General features: G+C 61.2%; 1 protein-coding gene across 4 annotated transcripts in view; it reads right to left on the reverse strand.

The window, feature by feature from the left end:
* Positions 1-4,361: 4,361 nt before the first annotated feature.
* NLGN3 (neuroligin 3) overlaps positions 4,362-17,303 on the reverse strand; it is a 41,699-nt gene continuing 28,757 nt past the window's right edge. For all 4 annotated transcript variants that reach the window (XM_076346834.1, XM_076346833.1, XM_076346832.1 and 1 more), the window contains 4 exons: positions 15,175-15,324; positions 13,277-13,462; positions 6,650-7,439; positions 4,362-6,248 (listed from right to left, as the gene is read on the reverse strand). In XM_076346834.1, the coding sequence (XP_076202949.1) occupies positions 5,411-6,248; positions 6,650-7,439; positions 13,277-13,462; positions 15,175-15,324 (1,964 nt within the window). In that variant the 3' untranslated portion in view covers positions 4,362-5,410. The remainder of the gene's footprint in view (positions 6,249-6,649; positions 7,440-13,276; positions 13,463-15,174; positions 15,325-17,303) is intronic.

Raw genomic sequence — 17,303 nt, forward strand, 5'->3', positions numbered from 1 at the left:
CGCCGGCTGAGTCAGCAGCGCCCGGCGGGGAGCGGGAGCGGCTGCAGCCGCCACCACCTCCCTGGCCGCGCAGCCGGGGCCCGGGACGCGCCGCGGGACCGGGGGGGTCCTGCCCTGAGCGGGGTGCGGGGGGGGCAGGCGGAGGGAGGGGCACTGCGGGGTGTCGGAGGCAGACTGGGGGGGGGCAGTAGGGCAAGGGGCTAAGTGGGGCCAGGCTGAGGGGATCAGGCTGGGTGGGGGCCACTGGGGGGTGCCGGGGGGAGCGGACTGGTGGGCATTGGGGGATCTGTGGGCTGGGCTAAGTAGGGGGAAGCATTGGGGGGCTGCAGGAGCCAGGCTGGGGGGCTCCAGGAGGCACGCTGGCCGGCAGCACGGCAGTGCGGGGCGGGGGGTGGTCGCCGCCCGCCGTGCCGGCTGCGCCCGGCCACGGCAGCAGGTGGCGCTGCGGGGCCGAGCCGGGCCGGGCCGGGGGGGCGGCGGGTCCGCACCCGCCCGCGGCAGCACCCGGCGGGGGGCTCAACGCGTGGGAATCCACCTAAAAATATAATAAAAATTGAGAAAAAATAGGAAAGAGGGAGGAGGAACCCGGGGTGTTACTGTCCAGCCCGGTGCCCGCCCGGTGTCCTCACCAGGAGGTGATGGGAGGACCAGGAGCCCCGGGGATGGGCGGGAGCGCGGGCAGCACCGTCGCCTGCCCGGAGCTGCCGCTGACCTCCGTGCCCTGCCTCCGTGCACCGCCTGTTTGCAGTAAGCAAAACTGTTGTGCAAAAGCCAGCGGTCAAGGACAGTCTGTACGAAGCAGCTGTGGCCGGTGCTGCCTCCAGTGCTCAGAAAACTGCCCTGTCTGCAACCACGTGCACCAGAAATGGGCTCTTTGTTAATGACGTTAATCGTGGGGTTAATTTGGTGTCTGAAGTTGCAGCGAAGAGCTCAAGGATGTGGGCACATCGAATGCAGACAAGCTGATGAGATGGGCAGGGCTGAGCCAACATCCGAGTGGCAGGATGGGAGTGACGCAGCTGCTGGCACCTTGCTGGGGTCAGAGATCTCACAGTCCAGCAGTCTGTGTCGGTATGATGGAGGAAATCAAGCTCCAACCATCACTGAAACACCTCCTCTGCCAGGAGGAAAAGGGTGCTGCAGAGCAGGCTCTCAGAGCGCCCTTTCCCCTGCCATCCTGCCCCAGGCTGGGGTGGCCCCATGCATGGCTCAGTCCCCCCCACTAGCTTGAATGGCCGCTACAGTGCAGGGGCCACCAGGCTTCCAGGCTCGGCTGACGGCAGCACAGGCATCCCTGCATCCAGGCTGCTGCCCTCAGAGAGACAAAACCCTCTGGTTTGAGTAACTCTGCTGGGAAGGGCATTGGCAGCAGGTGAGCACAGAAATCCTTTGTGCTGCAGCACAGGGCAGAGGGGGTTGCAGCGCACGGTGTAACGGCTTGTCCTGCCCACCTGTGGGTCTGCTGTCCTGTGTCCTGGGTGCATCGGGGGTGTGGGGACCAGGACCAGGACATTGTCCCACTGATGCTACTATGCAGAGAAGCATCCCTGCCCTCCTGCTGGCTGTGGCTCCTAGAGCAGGCAGGGGCCAGGCACAGGTCACTCATCCCCTCCCCATGCCAGGGACACCTTTGCAGTTCAGTTCCCTTAGGCTTCTCTTTGCCAGCAGCCCTAAACACGTCACCGGATGCTGAGGATATCCCACAATTGTCACACAGATGTTAACTGCACGTGCCCTCTGGGACACAGTGTCCCCTGGGCTTTGCCACGTCTCCAAAGAAACACTGCTGATGGTCAAGGAGACCCTGGACAGATGGCAGGCTGGGAAGTTTTGCAAAGGCAGTAGCATAATAGCAACGTCATCTGTCACCAGCTTGCCCTTGGGGTCCTAGGTGGGGTGGCCGTGCTGGCACATGGGGACAGCAGGCAGGTGTGGCTGTGCAAGGCTGAGGAAGGGGGACAGAAGGGCAGGGCAAGCTCCTATTCTGGGGCAGAAAGGCATCTCCCCTTCAAGAGGGCACTAGGCACCACAGCATGGGCAGCTGGTGGTGATGCTGGTGTCACCGGGCCACCAGGCAGGGCTGGTCCTACTGCTCGGACCGTGGTGAGGTGGCTGCTGTTGGAGCTGTGCTGCAGAGCACCGGCATTTTCATGGAAACCCAGCCCCATGGCCTGATGTGGGTTTTTCATCTTGGTTCCTCTCACAGCCAGTCACTAAACAGGGGCACCCAGTGGCTGCGAGGGAGGATCCTGGGACCGCAGTCCTGGGGCTGCCGAGTGGGTTGGACCAGGGGGGCAGCAGTTGGGGCAGCACTGGATGGGGCTGCGGGTCAGGGTTCAGGGTGGGCAGCCATCCCCCCATCCAGAGAGCTGAACCTGCAGGGAGCAGCTCTGCCCATCGGCATGGAAAAGCCCAGTGGAAGGCAGCCCTGTGCCCTCGGCGGGAGTCCCATTGGCGTCCCATCTTGGCTCGGCCCTGCTGCTACCCATCCCAGGCGCTCTGCAGCATCCTTGCCCTTGGCGGCATGGCATGGCATGGCATGACACAGCATGGCACGGCATGCTGCCTGCCTCCGGCACCTTCCCCACCCTCTCCATCTGCCCCATGGTGTGAGGGGCCTGCTGCCATCCCAGGCTGGTGTCTCCAGGCCATGCCCACACTGCCTGCCGTGTGCTGCAGCTCAAGGACACAGGGCACAGGCTGGCAGGGGCTGTGGGACCCCCACATTGGGCAGTACCGGGGGCTATGGGGGATCCAGCACAGGGGCTTGAGCATGGTGCTGAGCAGGGTGACATGTGCCAGTGGCACTGCAGCTGCAAGGGGCCCCCAGGAGAGCAGGGCAGAGCCCCCCACGCAGGCCCCCGCCTGTCCCCTGCCTGCCCCCCAGCCCCCCTGGCTCAGGGCCTCAGCCCTGGCTCTGCTGCCTGCACACTGCCTAGAGGCGATTCAGGCCCCATGCCTGGTTTCCATGGCAACTCCAGTTGAAATTACATTAAAAAGAAATGAAACCAGCAGCTTTTCTGGTTGGCAAGCAGGGGGAGGGGAGCTGGGCTGGGAAAGGAGAGGGGAGCTCGGTGGGAGGGGGCTGTGGGGCAGATGAGGTCCCACATGGGGTCTCAGTGCTGGGGGGGTGCCCAGCAGGGCTGGGGGCATGTGGGGACCCCCCCAGTGTGGCACACGGTGTTGGCAATCCTGGGTCACACAGTGCTGGCTTGCATGCGTGCTGCGCTGGGGGTCCAGCACCCTGACCTGGTGGGGTGATACCGGGGTCCTCCTGCTGCCTCCGTGGGGTGGGTGCCAGGGACACAGGGACCATCCGGACCCTCTGCCTGCAGGCACAGACATGGCTGGGGTGGCTCTGAGTCAGCACAGTACACCCCACCCAGCCTGGGAGCCCCCAGTCCCTGCATGCTCCAAGAAGAGGCAAGATACACCACTTAAAAATATCACTTCTGTTTTATTTGGAATTTGTTACTCTGCGCAGGTGACAGGGTATAAATACATTCTCCAACGAGCATCCTCACCCTCAGCCCTGCCCAGGAGCGAGGGCCAGGGCAGGGTGCAGGGCCAGGGATGCGCTGGCCCCAGGCAGTAGGGCCAGCCGGCACCGGTGCGTCACGGCCGCCAGCGCAGGCAGCGTCTGCCAGCCGGACCGTCTTGCACAGGGATGAGGTATGGTGTCCCCACAAGGACCCGTCCCTTCTTCCTGCCTCTCAAGGCCCCGGGTGCCAGCGCCCACGGTGGGGGGCTGAGACTGGGGTGCCCCGCATGGGCTCCCAGGCAGGTCCTTCTCCACGCCCAGCTGCACTGAAGCCCCTCGCCTTGAACCCCACTACCCGCAGCCGTATGCGATTTGGTGGTCACCACCAGCCCAGTGGGTGCCCCAGGGCGGGTGCTCCCAGCCCCATGCAGGCTGCATCACCACCAGCGGCCCCACTCGAGCAGCCCCTGCCCAGGCATCTATCCTGGCCACATGCCCTGGATGCCGGAGCTGGGGTCACCTTGCAACAGGGGAAAGGCCCCAGCGGGAGCTAGGTGGGAAGCAGAGTCGCTGTCGGTGCACAGCTCATCCTGCTCCTGACAGCCCCGCAGCACTGCCCACCTCTGCCGCAGGCTGCAAACCACTGGCTCTGCTTTCGGGCAGCAGCGCGAGCAGGGAGGGCACAGGATGGCCCTGGGGTAGTGGTGAAGGGACGTGGGATGCTCCCAGGGGAGCAGGGCAGGGTGGGGAGCACTGGGACACGGTGCTGGAGGGCTGCCCTGGGTTGATGGGGGTGGGCAGACGGTGCTCACAGGAGGTGATGCCCACGTGGGGCAGTGGGTGGCACTGGCTGGTGGTGGCAGCGGGGTGGGCCGGGGTGGGGGTGCTCGCGGGCAGACCGTTGGGTAGGCTATTTGGCTGAAATACGTTGGCACGGGCGACAGAGGAGGAAGAATATCAAAAATACAAAAGAGTGCGGCCCCACGGCACAGGAGGCAGTGCCCTGCCTGGTGCCTGCCCGCGGCAGGCGGGGGCCATGGGGGCCGGCACCGCGCGCACACGCTGGCTTCTAACTGGCTTTTTATTTTATATCAAGAACACTTGGTTTTAAAATCTTTACAAAGGACAAAACGCGGCGACTCCGTTAGTGTGTAAAGAACTAAAGATCTGCTTAAAAAACGTCTCTGCAAAGAGAAACGACTGACACAAAAGAGATTCTCTGCAGCGCAAAGAGGGGCAGAGGTGCCGAGTCTCCAGCCCGGGGCCTCACTCCCAGGGTCCCTGGGGTCCCCAGGCCCCAGCACTGGCCCCAGCACCCACACCCAGCACAAGGCTGGGTCCCTGGACCCCGCCTGCTCCCTCTGCCTATAGCACCATGGCCCAGGGCCACTTCTCGACACAGTGAAGGAGCCTTTTCCAGGGCACTCAAGATGCCAAGCTGCCTGGGGATGCCCAGGCACTGGCCAAGAGGGTTGCCCAGCCCCGTTCCTTGTCAGTCGTGGGGTGCTCAGCAGGCGGAGCACTGGGGATGCGATTACCCTGTGGGGAGGCACAGCCCCGGTGCGGGGAGCCCCGTGGCCACTGCCAGTGGGGTCCCCCCTGCCCGCCCATGCCAGTACATGGGTGCAGGGACTACACCGTGTCCCCCCTGCACCCCATCAGCGCCCTGGGTCGACCCACGGGGCCCTCTGGCCGGGAGCCGGGAGAATCAAAGCACTTCTCAAAAGTTAGATAGGAACGAAATAAAGCGCCAGGGGAAGACCGGGGCATCCAGCCATGCCGGGACCCCATGGGTCTCCAGGCTCGGTGCCACACCGTCCGTGGGCACTGCCCCTCCGTCTGGGGGCTCTGTTGGCCCCACCGGTCCCTCTGCCAGTGTTTGCTGCGTGCGTGTGCGTGCGTGCATGCGTGTGCGCCGGCGGCGGGCAGCTATACCCTGGTGGTGGAGTGTGAGTGCGGGAGCCCTGTGCTGTTGAAGCCGGCGGTAAAAGTGTTGTAGGGGTGCAGGGTCTGCAGCCCCACCAGCGAGTTGGGGATCATGGTGATGGTGTTGGGGGTCATGAGCGGGATGTCATCCGGAGAGCGGCGCAAGGTGAGGGTGTAGTCGGGCAGAGCAGCCAGGCGCAGGGTGTCGTGGGGTGGCACAGCCTCGCACTCACGATGCCCCTGGCTCACCTGCAAGGAGGGCATCTCCTCATCAGGCGCGTGGGTGATGTCATTGGTGGTGCCATGCTGGGGGCTGGGCTGCCGGTGCGTGTCCTGCCGGCGCTTGTCCTTGCGGTAGTAGAGGGCGGCGAAGGCCAGCACGTTGAGGAAGAGGAGGGAGGCGCCCACAGCAATGGTGACACTCAGCTCGGTAGAGTAGTCGCGGGGGCTCTCAAGCAGGGTGCCTGCCTCCTGCTCTGGGCTCCACTTCTCCTTCCCATTCTCACTGTTGTAGGCAGGCGAGATGGCAGGGCGCTTGGTGGTCCAGATCTTGCCGTTGGGCCGGCGGGTGATGTGGGAGTTCTGTGTGGTGTCGGGTGGCGGCACTTTGGTGGTGGTGGAGGTGTAGTGGAACATATCATGCAGGTTATACAGGTGGGGGACCAGGTGCTTCCAGAAAGCAACCTTGGTGGCCCGGTAGTGGTCGCGTACCCGTGGCTTCAGCCCGATGTGCAGGTACAGCTGGTCACGGGGGTTGTACTTGGACCAGGCCACCTCCTCAAACCGGTTGGCCTTGGTGTGGATGAATTTGGTGTCCTGGGGGACAGGCTTGTTGGGGTCCCTGCGAAACACAGGCAAAACAGAGCTAGCACTGGGAAAAGCCAGAAAGGCGAGGAGGGAGAGCTGGATGTGGAGATGGAGGCTGGGGGGGGACCTTTGCCAGTGGTGGCACAGGGTGGGCTGGCAAAAGGTCCTGCATGGCTGGGCAGCACCCCAACCCTGGGTCAAGTCTCACCCACGATAACCACGGCCAACCAACCTCCCCACCCCTGTGCTTGGCTGGATCCTGTCCCAGGGGGCTGGCCGTGCTCTCAGCTTCTCGCTGTGTGGTTGATGCCCTGACCTCAGTGAAGGTACAGCACATGCACCTCTGGGCATGACATCCCCCACCACAGCACTGTCCCAAGGGGTGCAGCTGCAGTGAGTGCAGACCTCCCAGGCACAGCACCCATCCCCACTCACCCTGTCTTGGCAAAGTTGGTCCAGTAGGTCATCACCACGGCGCTGAGCATGACATCGTTCTTGGAGAAGTTGCAGGGAAAGAGGTCTGTGGGGCCAATCATGGGGATGCCGAACACGTAAGGCACCTCATCCCCATGGGCTGCATCAGACCACGCAGGCTTCATCAGGCTCTGGCAGTGGTGATAGAAGGCGTAGAAGTAGGTGGGGGAGCCATAGCGGGCATGCAGGTCAGCCGTCACCACCGATGGCTCTACCCACTGGTGGTCAGTGAAGAGGGCCACCAGAGTCTTGCGACGTGTCTCAGGGTTGTCCCTGTCAGCCCAGTCTGTGTACATGAATTTGATGGTCTCCCGCAAGGTGTCCTTGCCCTCGGGGTAGCCGTACAGGTTGTCTACAAAGTTGGAGACTGAGTAGTCAAAGTCACTGCCTGAGACACCGTCCTCGGGGTCCACCACCCCCTCCACGAACTTCAGTCCCTCACCCTGGTTGACCCCCAGCATGATATCATAGTTGAGGAACTCGCCCTGCTCCATCAGGATCTCCGGGTCGTCCGGGATCACATCCCCATCAATGACTGGCCCAAAGGCCACGTGGTAGCGAGCCGGCTGGATGTCTTGCTCCACCAGCTCCTTGGCACTCTTCTGCCGCAGGCAGTCTACCATGTCCACTGTGTCCAGCACGTTGCAGCCCACCTTGTCGGCCAGCATGCTGGTGTACTTCACAGGCTGGTAGTTCACCGCCCAGCTGGAGAGCGCGGAGCCACTCTGGATGATGGCTCTCTGGAAGAGACCTGCAAGACAGGCAAGGAGCAGAGGAAGCTTGCAGCGGGCTGAGCACCGTTCCAACACCCCAGTGCTGCAGTGCAGGATACAGCATGGAGAAGGCATCAATGCCCTTGGACCCCTGCAAGGACCCAGTGCTCCAGCCTGCGCCTGGCCTTGACCCAGGCTGTGCTGCCCGCTGAGCCGGGCTCGCACGGGGGGCTCAGCTCAGGGCCACCATGAGGGTGGCAGGGTGACAGCTGGGCATGCAGTGGGTGCTCCTGGCAGCAAGCAAGGGCTGCTGTGCTCCCCAGGGATCCCATTGCAGGGGTTAGCCCGGCAACCCCGTCCTGGTGCGGGAAGGAGAGTGGCCATGGTTGCATCACAGCCTGGCCTTGCCAAGCAGCCCATGCTGTCCCAGCCACCCCAAGAACGTGTTGCCTGAGCCCCCAAGGGGCACATGCTGCTGTTGGCTCAGCGCCATCCTCAGCGCCCAGGGTGGCACCGGCTTCACTGAGCAGCCAGGCTGCAGGCTGGCAGCAGTGGGAGGGTTAACGCCTGCTCAGGGACACTTAACCCTGCATGTCCCACCCCAGCGCTTTGTCAGGGTCCCCCTCGCCCCCCTCCCTGCCGCTTCCTGCCCAGCTGGGGCTGCTCGGTGCCAATCCGGCCCCGCAGGAGCATGCTGCCAGATGCACAAAGAGGGCCTTTCTGCCACTGGGAACACAGAGGGAGTGGACTTTCGCCCTGGAAAATGGGGCCACAAAGGCCCTGGCCCAGGCAGAGGAATGCGTGGCTGTGCTCCAGCCCCATGTCAATGGCGCTTGTGCTCAGAATACAAAGGGCGGTGAGGAAGCGGAGCCTCCGGGGCGGTGAAAGGCAGCCGGGCTCAGGGTGCACCCTGGGGTCCCTGCTCTCTGGCCAGCCTTCTCCTGCACCCCGAGTGCTGCCTGCGCCCTCACCAGACCCTGGCACTTGCTCCCTGTGAGGGACTGTCTCAGGCGGTCCCTGAATGGTGCTGGCTCAGCAGCATGGTGGCCACGGGGCTGCCCCTGGCCGCCCTGAAATGCGGAGCACCTGCATGAGACCCCCTGGGCAGCCAAGGCCATGCCGCTCTGCAGGGGGGCATGCACCTTCCCGCAGCAGAAGTGTTCAGGGGCTCCTGGCTCCCAGCCACCATGTCCATAGCTCTTGTCTGCACGCACAGTCCTTGCTCTGCCAAGTACCTGACATACAGTCCCATGTGCTGGAAGAAAGAGAAGTCACAAGCTCTGTCACCTACCAGTGCCCTAGAAAGCCGTACCCAGCCTACAGGCTGGAGACTGGCCATGGATTTGCTTGCTCTGCACCATCATCCACATGCCAAAGAGTCAGGATGGGGGTTCCCTGGCTCCCAGGAGATGCCATCCCAGCAGCAGCTATTGATCCCCACCAGCAGCATCACTTCCCAGACAGACCCACCAGGCTAGGCTCTGCCCCTGCCTGCCCCTGCCTGGGGAAGCACAGGCAGCTGGTGTCACCAACAGCTGGTCACATCCCTGATGAAGCCCCTTCACTGTGTCTCTGCATGGCCATGTCCTGACCCAGGAGGACGCAGGAGTCTGTGAGAGCCCAGTCCTGCCACATCCTCCCCCTCCATGCCAGCACCCAGCTGAAGCCCAATAAGCACCTCAGGGAGGCATCACTACCCTGCAGCTCACCCCAGAGCCCTCCAGCCTGCTGGGGCCCAGGCAGGAAGATGCAGCTCTGCCTTCCCTGCCTGTTCCCCTCCAAGGTGAGGGTCCCGATGCACCCCGTGTCCTGCAGAGCTGGCTGCCACAGCACAGCGGAGGCACGTGGTGGGACCAGGGCTCTGCCGGAGGGTGCCCGGTGCTGCAGGTTGCTGCCAGCTCCTGATTTCCCCTTCACTTTGCACAGTAGCTGGGACTGAAAACATCTCTGGAGTTGTCTGGGCCAAGCCCTGCTCAAAGCAGGGTGCTGGGTGCCTTGTCCAGCTGAGGTCTGAGCATCCCCACAGCTGGCAGCGAAGGGCAGCAGCCCCCACAGAGCTGGAGATAGGGCAAAGGAAGCACAAGAGGTTTGCCTGGCAGCGACTGCTCCTGCCCTGGCATGGCCAGCTGGGGAGAGAAGCAGCACTTCCGTCCTAGGCGAGGAATCCACCCGCCTACAAGGGCTGAAGCTGGCAGGGGAGCCGCCGGTCTCCCCAGCAGCCAGACACAGCATGCACTGCACCAGCCTCCAGTGTCTGCCTCTCGCAGCGCCTGGCAGAGCAGGCACAAATTAGCAGCTTCATTAATAGTTCTTGATCACTATGAGTTTTATTTTGATGTGATAAAAACAAACCTGCCTGGTCTGCAGGCTGCATCTTAGCACAGCTCTCCTGCTGTGCTCCAGAGCCCCTGCCCTGTCCCTGGGGAAATGGGTGCTCCGGCACAGGGGTTTTTTTGAGGTCATTTTATGGCCATTTGCTTTGATGTGACACTGTCTGCAGCATCGAGCACTCCCTTCCCACCTCACGGCATTTACAGCCAACAGCAGCTCCCCTGCCACAGCAACGAGGGTGCTGGGCATCCAGCGCAGCTGTGATGCAGGGGGGGATCACATCACAGGCATTGGGGCTGGATGGGGCAGCAAAAGACATGGCACACAGGTGCAGGGTTTAGTGGCAGAAAGCCTAGTGTCACCTGAAAAGTGCTATACTGGCATGACAGTATTTTTCGTGGCTGGAAAGTCAGGGAGCAGCCCCTCCAATCCACCCCCAACCTCTTTCCATGCTGCTCCCTCTATCCTGGGCCCGTACAAGTGGTTGAGGCCACCTGGGCAGCCAAGCACACAGTCCTGATTCCAAAGAGGTGTCACCATCTGACCATGAAAATCAGTCTGCAGCCTTGGGGCTGCCCTGCCAGAAGCACCCAATCCCAGAGAGGAGACTCCTGGACCAAGAGCACCTCCCCGCGATCTCCACCTGCCTCCCAGGCACTCCTGTGATGGAGAAAAGCACCCTAAGAAGCACCGTGAATGCATTACACCCAGTGTCCCTTCCCCAGCCTTTCACACTCAGTATGGGCAGAGAAAACCCTTTGCCTTTCAGTAGGAGCTTTCAGCCTGTAAAAGACTACCCAAGCCTGTGCCCACGCTGCCCAGGGTGCCTGCACAAGGGCAGGAGGGCACGCAGAGCCCCAGCTATCCACACAGGGACGGCACAGCCCCGCATGGGCCCCTGCAGCCTCAGACCATGCCCTGCCCTGCCTGCTGCTCAGAAACGAGTCTGCAAAGACTTATCCGTGCTCCTTTCCTACACGCTGCTCAATTTACCATCTAGCACAAGCAAAGCATCCTCTGGCTTTAGCCATCAAAAGCACCTCCTCCTGTGGGCTTAGAGAGCTGCTGCCTGCCCCACACGGCTCTGGGTAGCTGGGAATCCTACCCCAGGAGCCCCAAAAGTGGTCCTGCCCTGCTCTGGCATTGCAACATCAGCAGTGGCTCTGTAGGTATAACTCACATTTTCCATGTTCTTGAGCTTCTTGAGCTTACTGTAATCTAAAACCCATAATATTTGTCCAAGTCACCTGAAGAGGATGGGGCAACAGCTCAGGAGCTGGCACAGAGGGAGCAGGACGACAGAGGGGCTGACTTCAGGCACCGGGCACTCATGCAGGAGCATGGACTGAGCACAAGTGTACTGAGTGCCCCGGGGCAGCAGGGAAAGGGGCCTACCCAGAACAGACATGTCCTGAGTGGGCAACAGCAGCTCCATACATGCTGCCAGGGTTGGATCACTTCAGCTTTACCTGCCTTTTTGTTTCTCCCTGCTTTATGCAAACATGGCAGGGCACCAGCAATGGTGACAGCAGAGCCAGCGGGCTGCAGGGCAGTCATGGAAGACTAGGGACCACCATGGACTTAATGTGGGAGTGCCCAAGCTGCCAGCTTTTAGGAAGCAGCTGCCCACCAGGTCCAGACATGCCTCTGTTGTTGGGTCTGTGGGACAGAGCATCCCCCAGTGCGCTGGTCCTTGGGGCACCAAGGGGAGCCCAGCGGTGGAAGCAGCCACCCTGAGAGCAGGAACACTCTGCATAGGGTGGGCTGGTGCTGGCTGTGCCACAGGCTCTGGCGCAGAGGGAGCATGGGGCACTGGTGGGCTCCAGAGCCTGCTTGGGATATCCCACCACGTAGGAGGCTCTGGAGCTCCTCTGCATACTCTGATCCCATGGGCCATGGCAGCATGTCTCAGCCTCTCTGCTTCAGTTTGCTGGTCCATCAGAGGAGAGGCTGGCAGCCAGCTGCAACCGCTGGGCACCCTGATGGGCAGCAGGGATGGGTGCAGAGGCATGGGCAGCCTGTCAGCCCCACTCTTGTCCCTGGGGAAGGGCCATCAGTGGGAAGCAGAGCTTCCCCACGATGACGGGTCTGCATGGGTGTGGGCTCACCGCAGGGCAAGTGGTTTGCCAGAATCAGGCAAGTTTAACCGAAAAGAACTAACTGGAGAAATCTGGGAGAAGAGAGCTGTTTCGGGTTTGCCTTTGACTCCATGGTGAACTGCCAGCATCCTACGAGCCCTGTGCCAGGTGTGGGCTCAGTGTGGTGCTGCCCTTCACTCCCCATCATGAGCACAGGCTCTGCCATCTCTCACTGCAGCTAATGCCAGCCTCGTGCTGCCCACAGCACCTGCAAAACCTCCACATCGAATACTACCAAGCAGACCATGATGCTGGTGCTGGTGCAGCCACCTGTGCAGCAGCCTGGGCTGAGATCATTCCTGCTTTCAATATCGGGGCAATCAGTCCATTGACAACTCCCAGGGCCAGAAGAAGGCTGTCCAACTTTGCCAGCAGCCTGGCCAGCACCAGCCCCCTCCTGTACACCCTCTGCCATTTCATCAGCCCTGCTGAGGTTCTGAAGTTCTCGTTCGTTCCTGTGTCATTCCCAAGCTGTTGAGCAGGACTGCAGCTCTTCACAATGGCTTCAAGTGCAATTTTGTGTGTCTCTAAGGTGCAGACTCATGCCCGTGTCCACTGCCCACACGTGTCCCCCTCTCCCCTGCACCACGCTTGAGGACACAGCACGGGAAGAGGGCTGCACCCTCATATAAAGCCCCTGTGACCAAGTCCCTGGCAGGCTGGTACCCTGTGGACCATGTCCAGTTCAGGCTTTGCTCCTGCAATTTCCTTTAGGATGTTTATCGAGAACACCTCTACTCCCATGGTTAATTTTTCTTCCCCCAATGCTCAATGTAAATGTCTTTGCAGGTGGTTCACATGCATTTGCTCTTATGTCAACACAATCTTTTAGTGTAAATAATTCCTATCTTTATCTAGGGTAAACACTCTGCTATATTTACAGATATCAATCATATCACTTCCATCTGTGTTTTACTAGTCGCAGCACTTCCAGCTCTCCCAGTCTCCCAAGATGGGGCCCTCCATCCCTCCCCAGGCTCAGGTCTGGCCTCCCCTCTATTCCAGTATGAATGCTTTTCCTAGCACTGAGATCCATGCTCCTGGTGTCCTGCTTGATGCCCTACACCCCCTCCACACCTGCACGTGGGCGAGCCCAGGCGCCTGGACAGAAGGGGTCCCCACCTCTCCCCACACCCAGGTGCTGGCCCCAGGCTGCAGCCCCGCACGCTGGGAGTACCAGTGCCATCCCTGGCTCCCACGTGCTCTGCTGTTGGCTTCTCCCTGCCCACCGTCAGAAGGTTTTGCTTCCTGGCCCTGGGTAAGGCTCTCACCAGTGACTAATTAAAAAGCAGCCCTGACTTTGCTAGGGTAGCCAGCAGCACCCGGGTGGGCTCCCTTCCCTGGGTTAGCATCAGCCAGGGTGCTTGCTCGCAGCTGCAGCATCCTTGGGCACAGCTGGCACCTACCTTCAGAGTGGTGGGAGAGGGTGAGCAGGCTGACGCAGGAGGCACCGATGCCGGAGCCGAAGACGGTGATCCGCAAGGGATCTCCCCCAAAGAAGGCGATGTTCTCACTGACCCAGCGCAGCGCCTGTATCTGGTCCAGCAGCCCATAATTGCCCTTGGCAGCCTGGTCCCCCGTGCTCAGGAACCCTATGGGCCAAGGAGAGCCTGGTTAGGGATGAGGAAGCAGAGGGTGTCCTGACCTCCCACCCCCCTTCCCCAGGCCTAGAGGAACTTCTATGGGACCCTGTCCCACCACGAGATCCCACTACCTTGAGAGTCCTGTGAGCTCTAAGCTGGAGCAGGGATACCACCGACCTCTAGCCACCCTCTGCACGGCACAGAGGGGCTAAAGGCTGCAAGTGCAGCTGCAAGCCCCGGAGAGCCTCTCCAGCCAACTGCAAGCAGTGACAGGATGATGGGCACGAAGCCCTGTCCTACCCAGACTACTACCTGTGCTAATAACGAGTCAAGACATCTCATGCATGCTCCAAGGAAAGCCAAAGAAAGCACCAGTGGCTGCAGGCAGGCTGAGTGTGTGCACAGCCAATGCTTTCCATGGACTAGCATGGCCTGGAGGAGGCTCTATAAATGTAAGGTGGTGGGCTGGGCAGAGGAACCAACTGCAGCTTAAAATACAAAGGCTCTCAGTGAGGAAGATGCTGAGAAATGCTTTCAATAGCAAAGGGAACACCCAAGATAAGCTATCAGTGTTTCGTTTGCAAAGCAGGAAGCCAAAACCATGGTCCTGAGGTAAAATCCAGGCGGGTAATCCCAGCAGGCAGGGAGTGGTGCCAGTGCTGCTCCAGCACTGTAGGTGCTCTGGCTGGGTGTGCTGCAGCACTTCAATGGAGACGACGATGACACCATTTAAGTCTTATTTCATATTGTGATTTATGTCTCTTAAATTTGCACCTATCCATCTTAAAGGCCTGACTTGTAATATTGAAAGGTCTTGAATAGGCTTGTTTTTACTGAAAAGCCTATTTTCTACCAGGTAACTGCCATCTTCCCCAAGTGACTATGGGGTCCGGAGGCCATCAGAAGGATATGCTGCTCCAGGTACCGGCCAGGAGCCCAGCTGCCTGGGGAGAGCACCGTGCCAGGCTGGATCGCTAGGAAGAGAGCTGGCCCTGCCAGCAGCTTGGCTGGGAAATAGCTCTCCGCAAACCTCCACACCCCTTGTTCTCCCTGCTGCTAAGGGACGCAGCAATGATGCTCCAGGCAAATCTCCTGTGTCCCAGCACCTGGAGGTTTCTGCTGTGGCAGGTAGGGGACCGTCTTTTGACCCTGTGTCACCTCTCTAGGTCACCAGTGCTTGTAAAAATGGGACTGCCGCCCTCCTCTATACGGCACCTGACAGCCTTCTGTGATCCCCTCTGCAGACAGCCAGGCTGCAGTAGGTGGCTGCAGGGGTCCCGGCAGCTCAACTGGCTTGGAGGCAGCCCACGCCCAGGGAGGGAGAGCTGCCGGGTCCCCAGGGACAGCTAGGCAGTGTCCACTGGCAGCTCACCGCTCCAAGCCCTCTCAGGAGGAGATACTGGGTAAACATATTTATTATTTATTTAACCGCAGACCAATATTTGCTTTCAGCTGAGCCAGGTTGTGTAAATGAGCCTGGGGGGGGGAAGTGCCAGGAGCCAGACCACGCTGCAACCGCCCGCTGGGGGCACTGCCACGTGGCACCCTGCTTGTCGGCCAGGGCGGAGGGCAGGGGCAGCACCTGCAGCGCAGCCCCCATCCTGCCGGCCCCCACACCCCCCCCCACCCCCTTCCCAGCTGGTTCAAGCCTGGTTGGCCGTGGGGACTCATCCCGCTGCCCGGCCGTGCTGGCGGCACAGCCCACGCTGGCCAGCCCATACCGAGCACTCCAACGCGGTAGTTCAGGGTGATGACAATCACGTTCCCGTAGCTGGCCAGGATGCTGCCGTCTATCATGTTCCCCGTGCCCTCCATGTATGAGCCACCATGGATATACACCATCACCGGCTTGGCCCCGCTGTCCCGGATGTCTGGAAGGAGAGGCGGTTAAACACAGGACCCTGCTGACAGCCGCAGCACCCTGCCCAACAGGCAGACCAAGGACGAGGGCAATGCCAGCTGCCAGGACCAGGGAGGGGGCTTAGGAGCCAAACCCAGAGCTCTTCTGAGGGCTAGAGCATGGACCTCCAAAGCCAACCACCACTGAACCAACCCCGTCAGCCCCTCTCCGGGTGGTGGCAGCTGCTGTGCCGTCCCCACACTGCTGTCCCCTTGGGGGTCTCAGCACATGTGGGAGAGATGCTGGCTGGACCTGGCTGCTCTTCCCCAGAGCCGGGCTCTGGCCCACGTGTGGGAGCCAGACCAGCAGCACCTCCGTTGCAGGTGGGAGTTGCAGAGTCCAGCCCTGGGATGCAGCCCCATGTCCCATCTTTGGCTGGACCCAAGCCCTCAGCTCTGGGAGTCCTGGAAGCTGGCATTGTGGGGGGGGCAGGGATGGGCGTGTGCAGGACCTGGAAGGCGGGGGGGGCACTGGTGGGTGCTCCAACATCTGACTCTCCTGCCCCCCCCCCCCTTCCCATCCCCCTGGGAAGTCAGAAACCTGCCGGCTGCCTGGATGTGAACCCAAGGCACCCCAGTGCCCAGACACAGACATGGTGATGAGGCAGACAGTGTGTGCACGTGTGTGTGTCAGGGAGTTCAGCATGGCATCCAGATGAGGACCGGGCATGAGGCATGGAGTGAGGATGGGGAATGGGACCCTGAGGACCGGGGAGGAAGGACTGCAGGAGCCTACGGGACAGGGAGCAGCCACGCTCCTTCTCTTGACTGGCCCTGTCCAGGGGACGTCCTGCCCCTTCTGTCCCACTGGCCCGGGATCCCTCATGGAGCCGAGCCTGGGCGTGAGGGAAGAACACACGTTTGGCTCCTGGTACATCTTGCCCACGTTACATGGAGGAGGTGGTTGCGCCCATCATGGAGATGGTGCCAGGTCTCACATGCCTGCGGTGCCCAGCCCTCTCCTGGGTTGGCAAGCCAGCACCGATGGACTTTGCCCTCCCTCATGCTCACCCACACCCAGCACCTTGCTCGGGCAGGCTGGCATCACCTGCTGGGGCTGCTCGGCCTCGGCTGCCCCGGCCCGCCGCTGCTCCCTGCCTGCCTCCCTTGCTGGTGCACTGTGCTGTCCCGGCAGCCAGCCCCCGCTGCAGTCCCCGCGGGGCTGGGACTCCTGGGGCACAGCCACACCAACTCAGCGGGGATGCCTGGCTGGGGTGGACATGCTCCCTCGCACCCACCTAACCCCTGCCCATGTCTGCTCTTCCCCACGGCTTGCCCATCGCAGGGGGCTACAGGGCAGGCTGATGGGTACCTCTGGCCATCCCCACCTCCAGCTGTGGCCCGTGGCATGGCTAAGGGTGGCCTCCCTCCCGTATAGAAAACCTCTTCCCTCCACGAGAATGAGGATATGGCAAAACCTGTGCCGGCTCTTTTCCTATTGCCAGGATGCAGCCAGGCAAATGCACAGACCTGGGGAGCAAAAAGCGCTCACAGCTCCTCAGGGACAGACATTGCCCATGTGGCAGAGCTATGGCAGGACAAGTCTTCCCAGGGCCGCCTGCTTGAAATGCAAAGAGCAGGAACATGGGTGCTTGTGCCTGTGTCCTCTCCTCCCTGCCATATGCTCCCGCTGACGCACAAAGGGACATCCTCACAGCAGAATGGCAACAATGTGCAGAGAGGTACCAGGGAATAAATGGCTCCTAACCGCTGCAGCACAATTTAGTGTGCGGGGATTTAGCACAGTCAAGTCACTTAGGCTGAATGCCAGTTTATACCCTGGTACAAGAGATCCTGGGGCACAGGTTAGTGTGAGAAAACAATGGGGGTTTGGTACTTTTCATCTGTTTCCCAGATCCTAAACACCATCTGCCAGGCTGTGCTCAAGCTACCCTGGGACTCTTGCACACCATGAGGTTTTACTGTCCTCGGCACGTTAGGGCTGCACCCT

Source organism: Aptenodytes patagonicus, chromosome 9, assembly GCF_965638725.1.
Source record: "Aptenodytes patagonicus chromosome 9, bAptPat1.pri.cur, whole genome shotgun sequence".
NCBI lineage: Eukaryota > Metazoa > Chordata > Aves > Sphenisciformes > Spheniscidae > Aptenodytes > Aptenodytes patagonicus.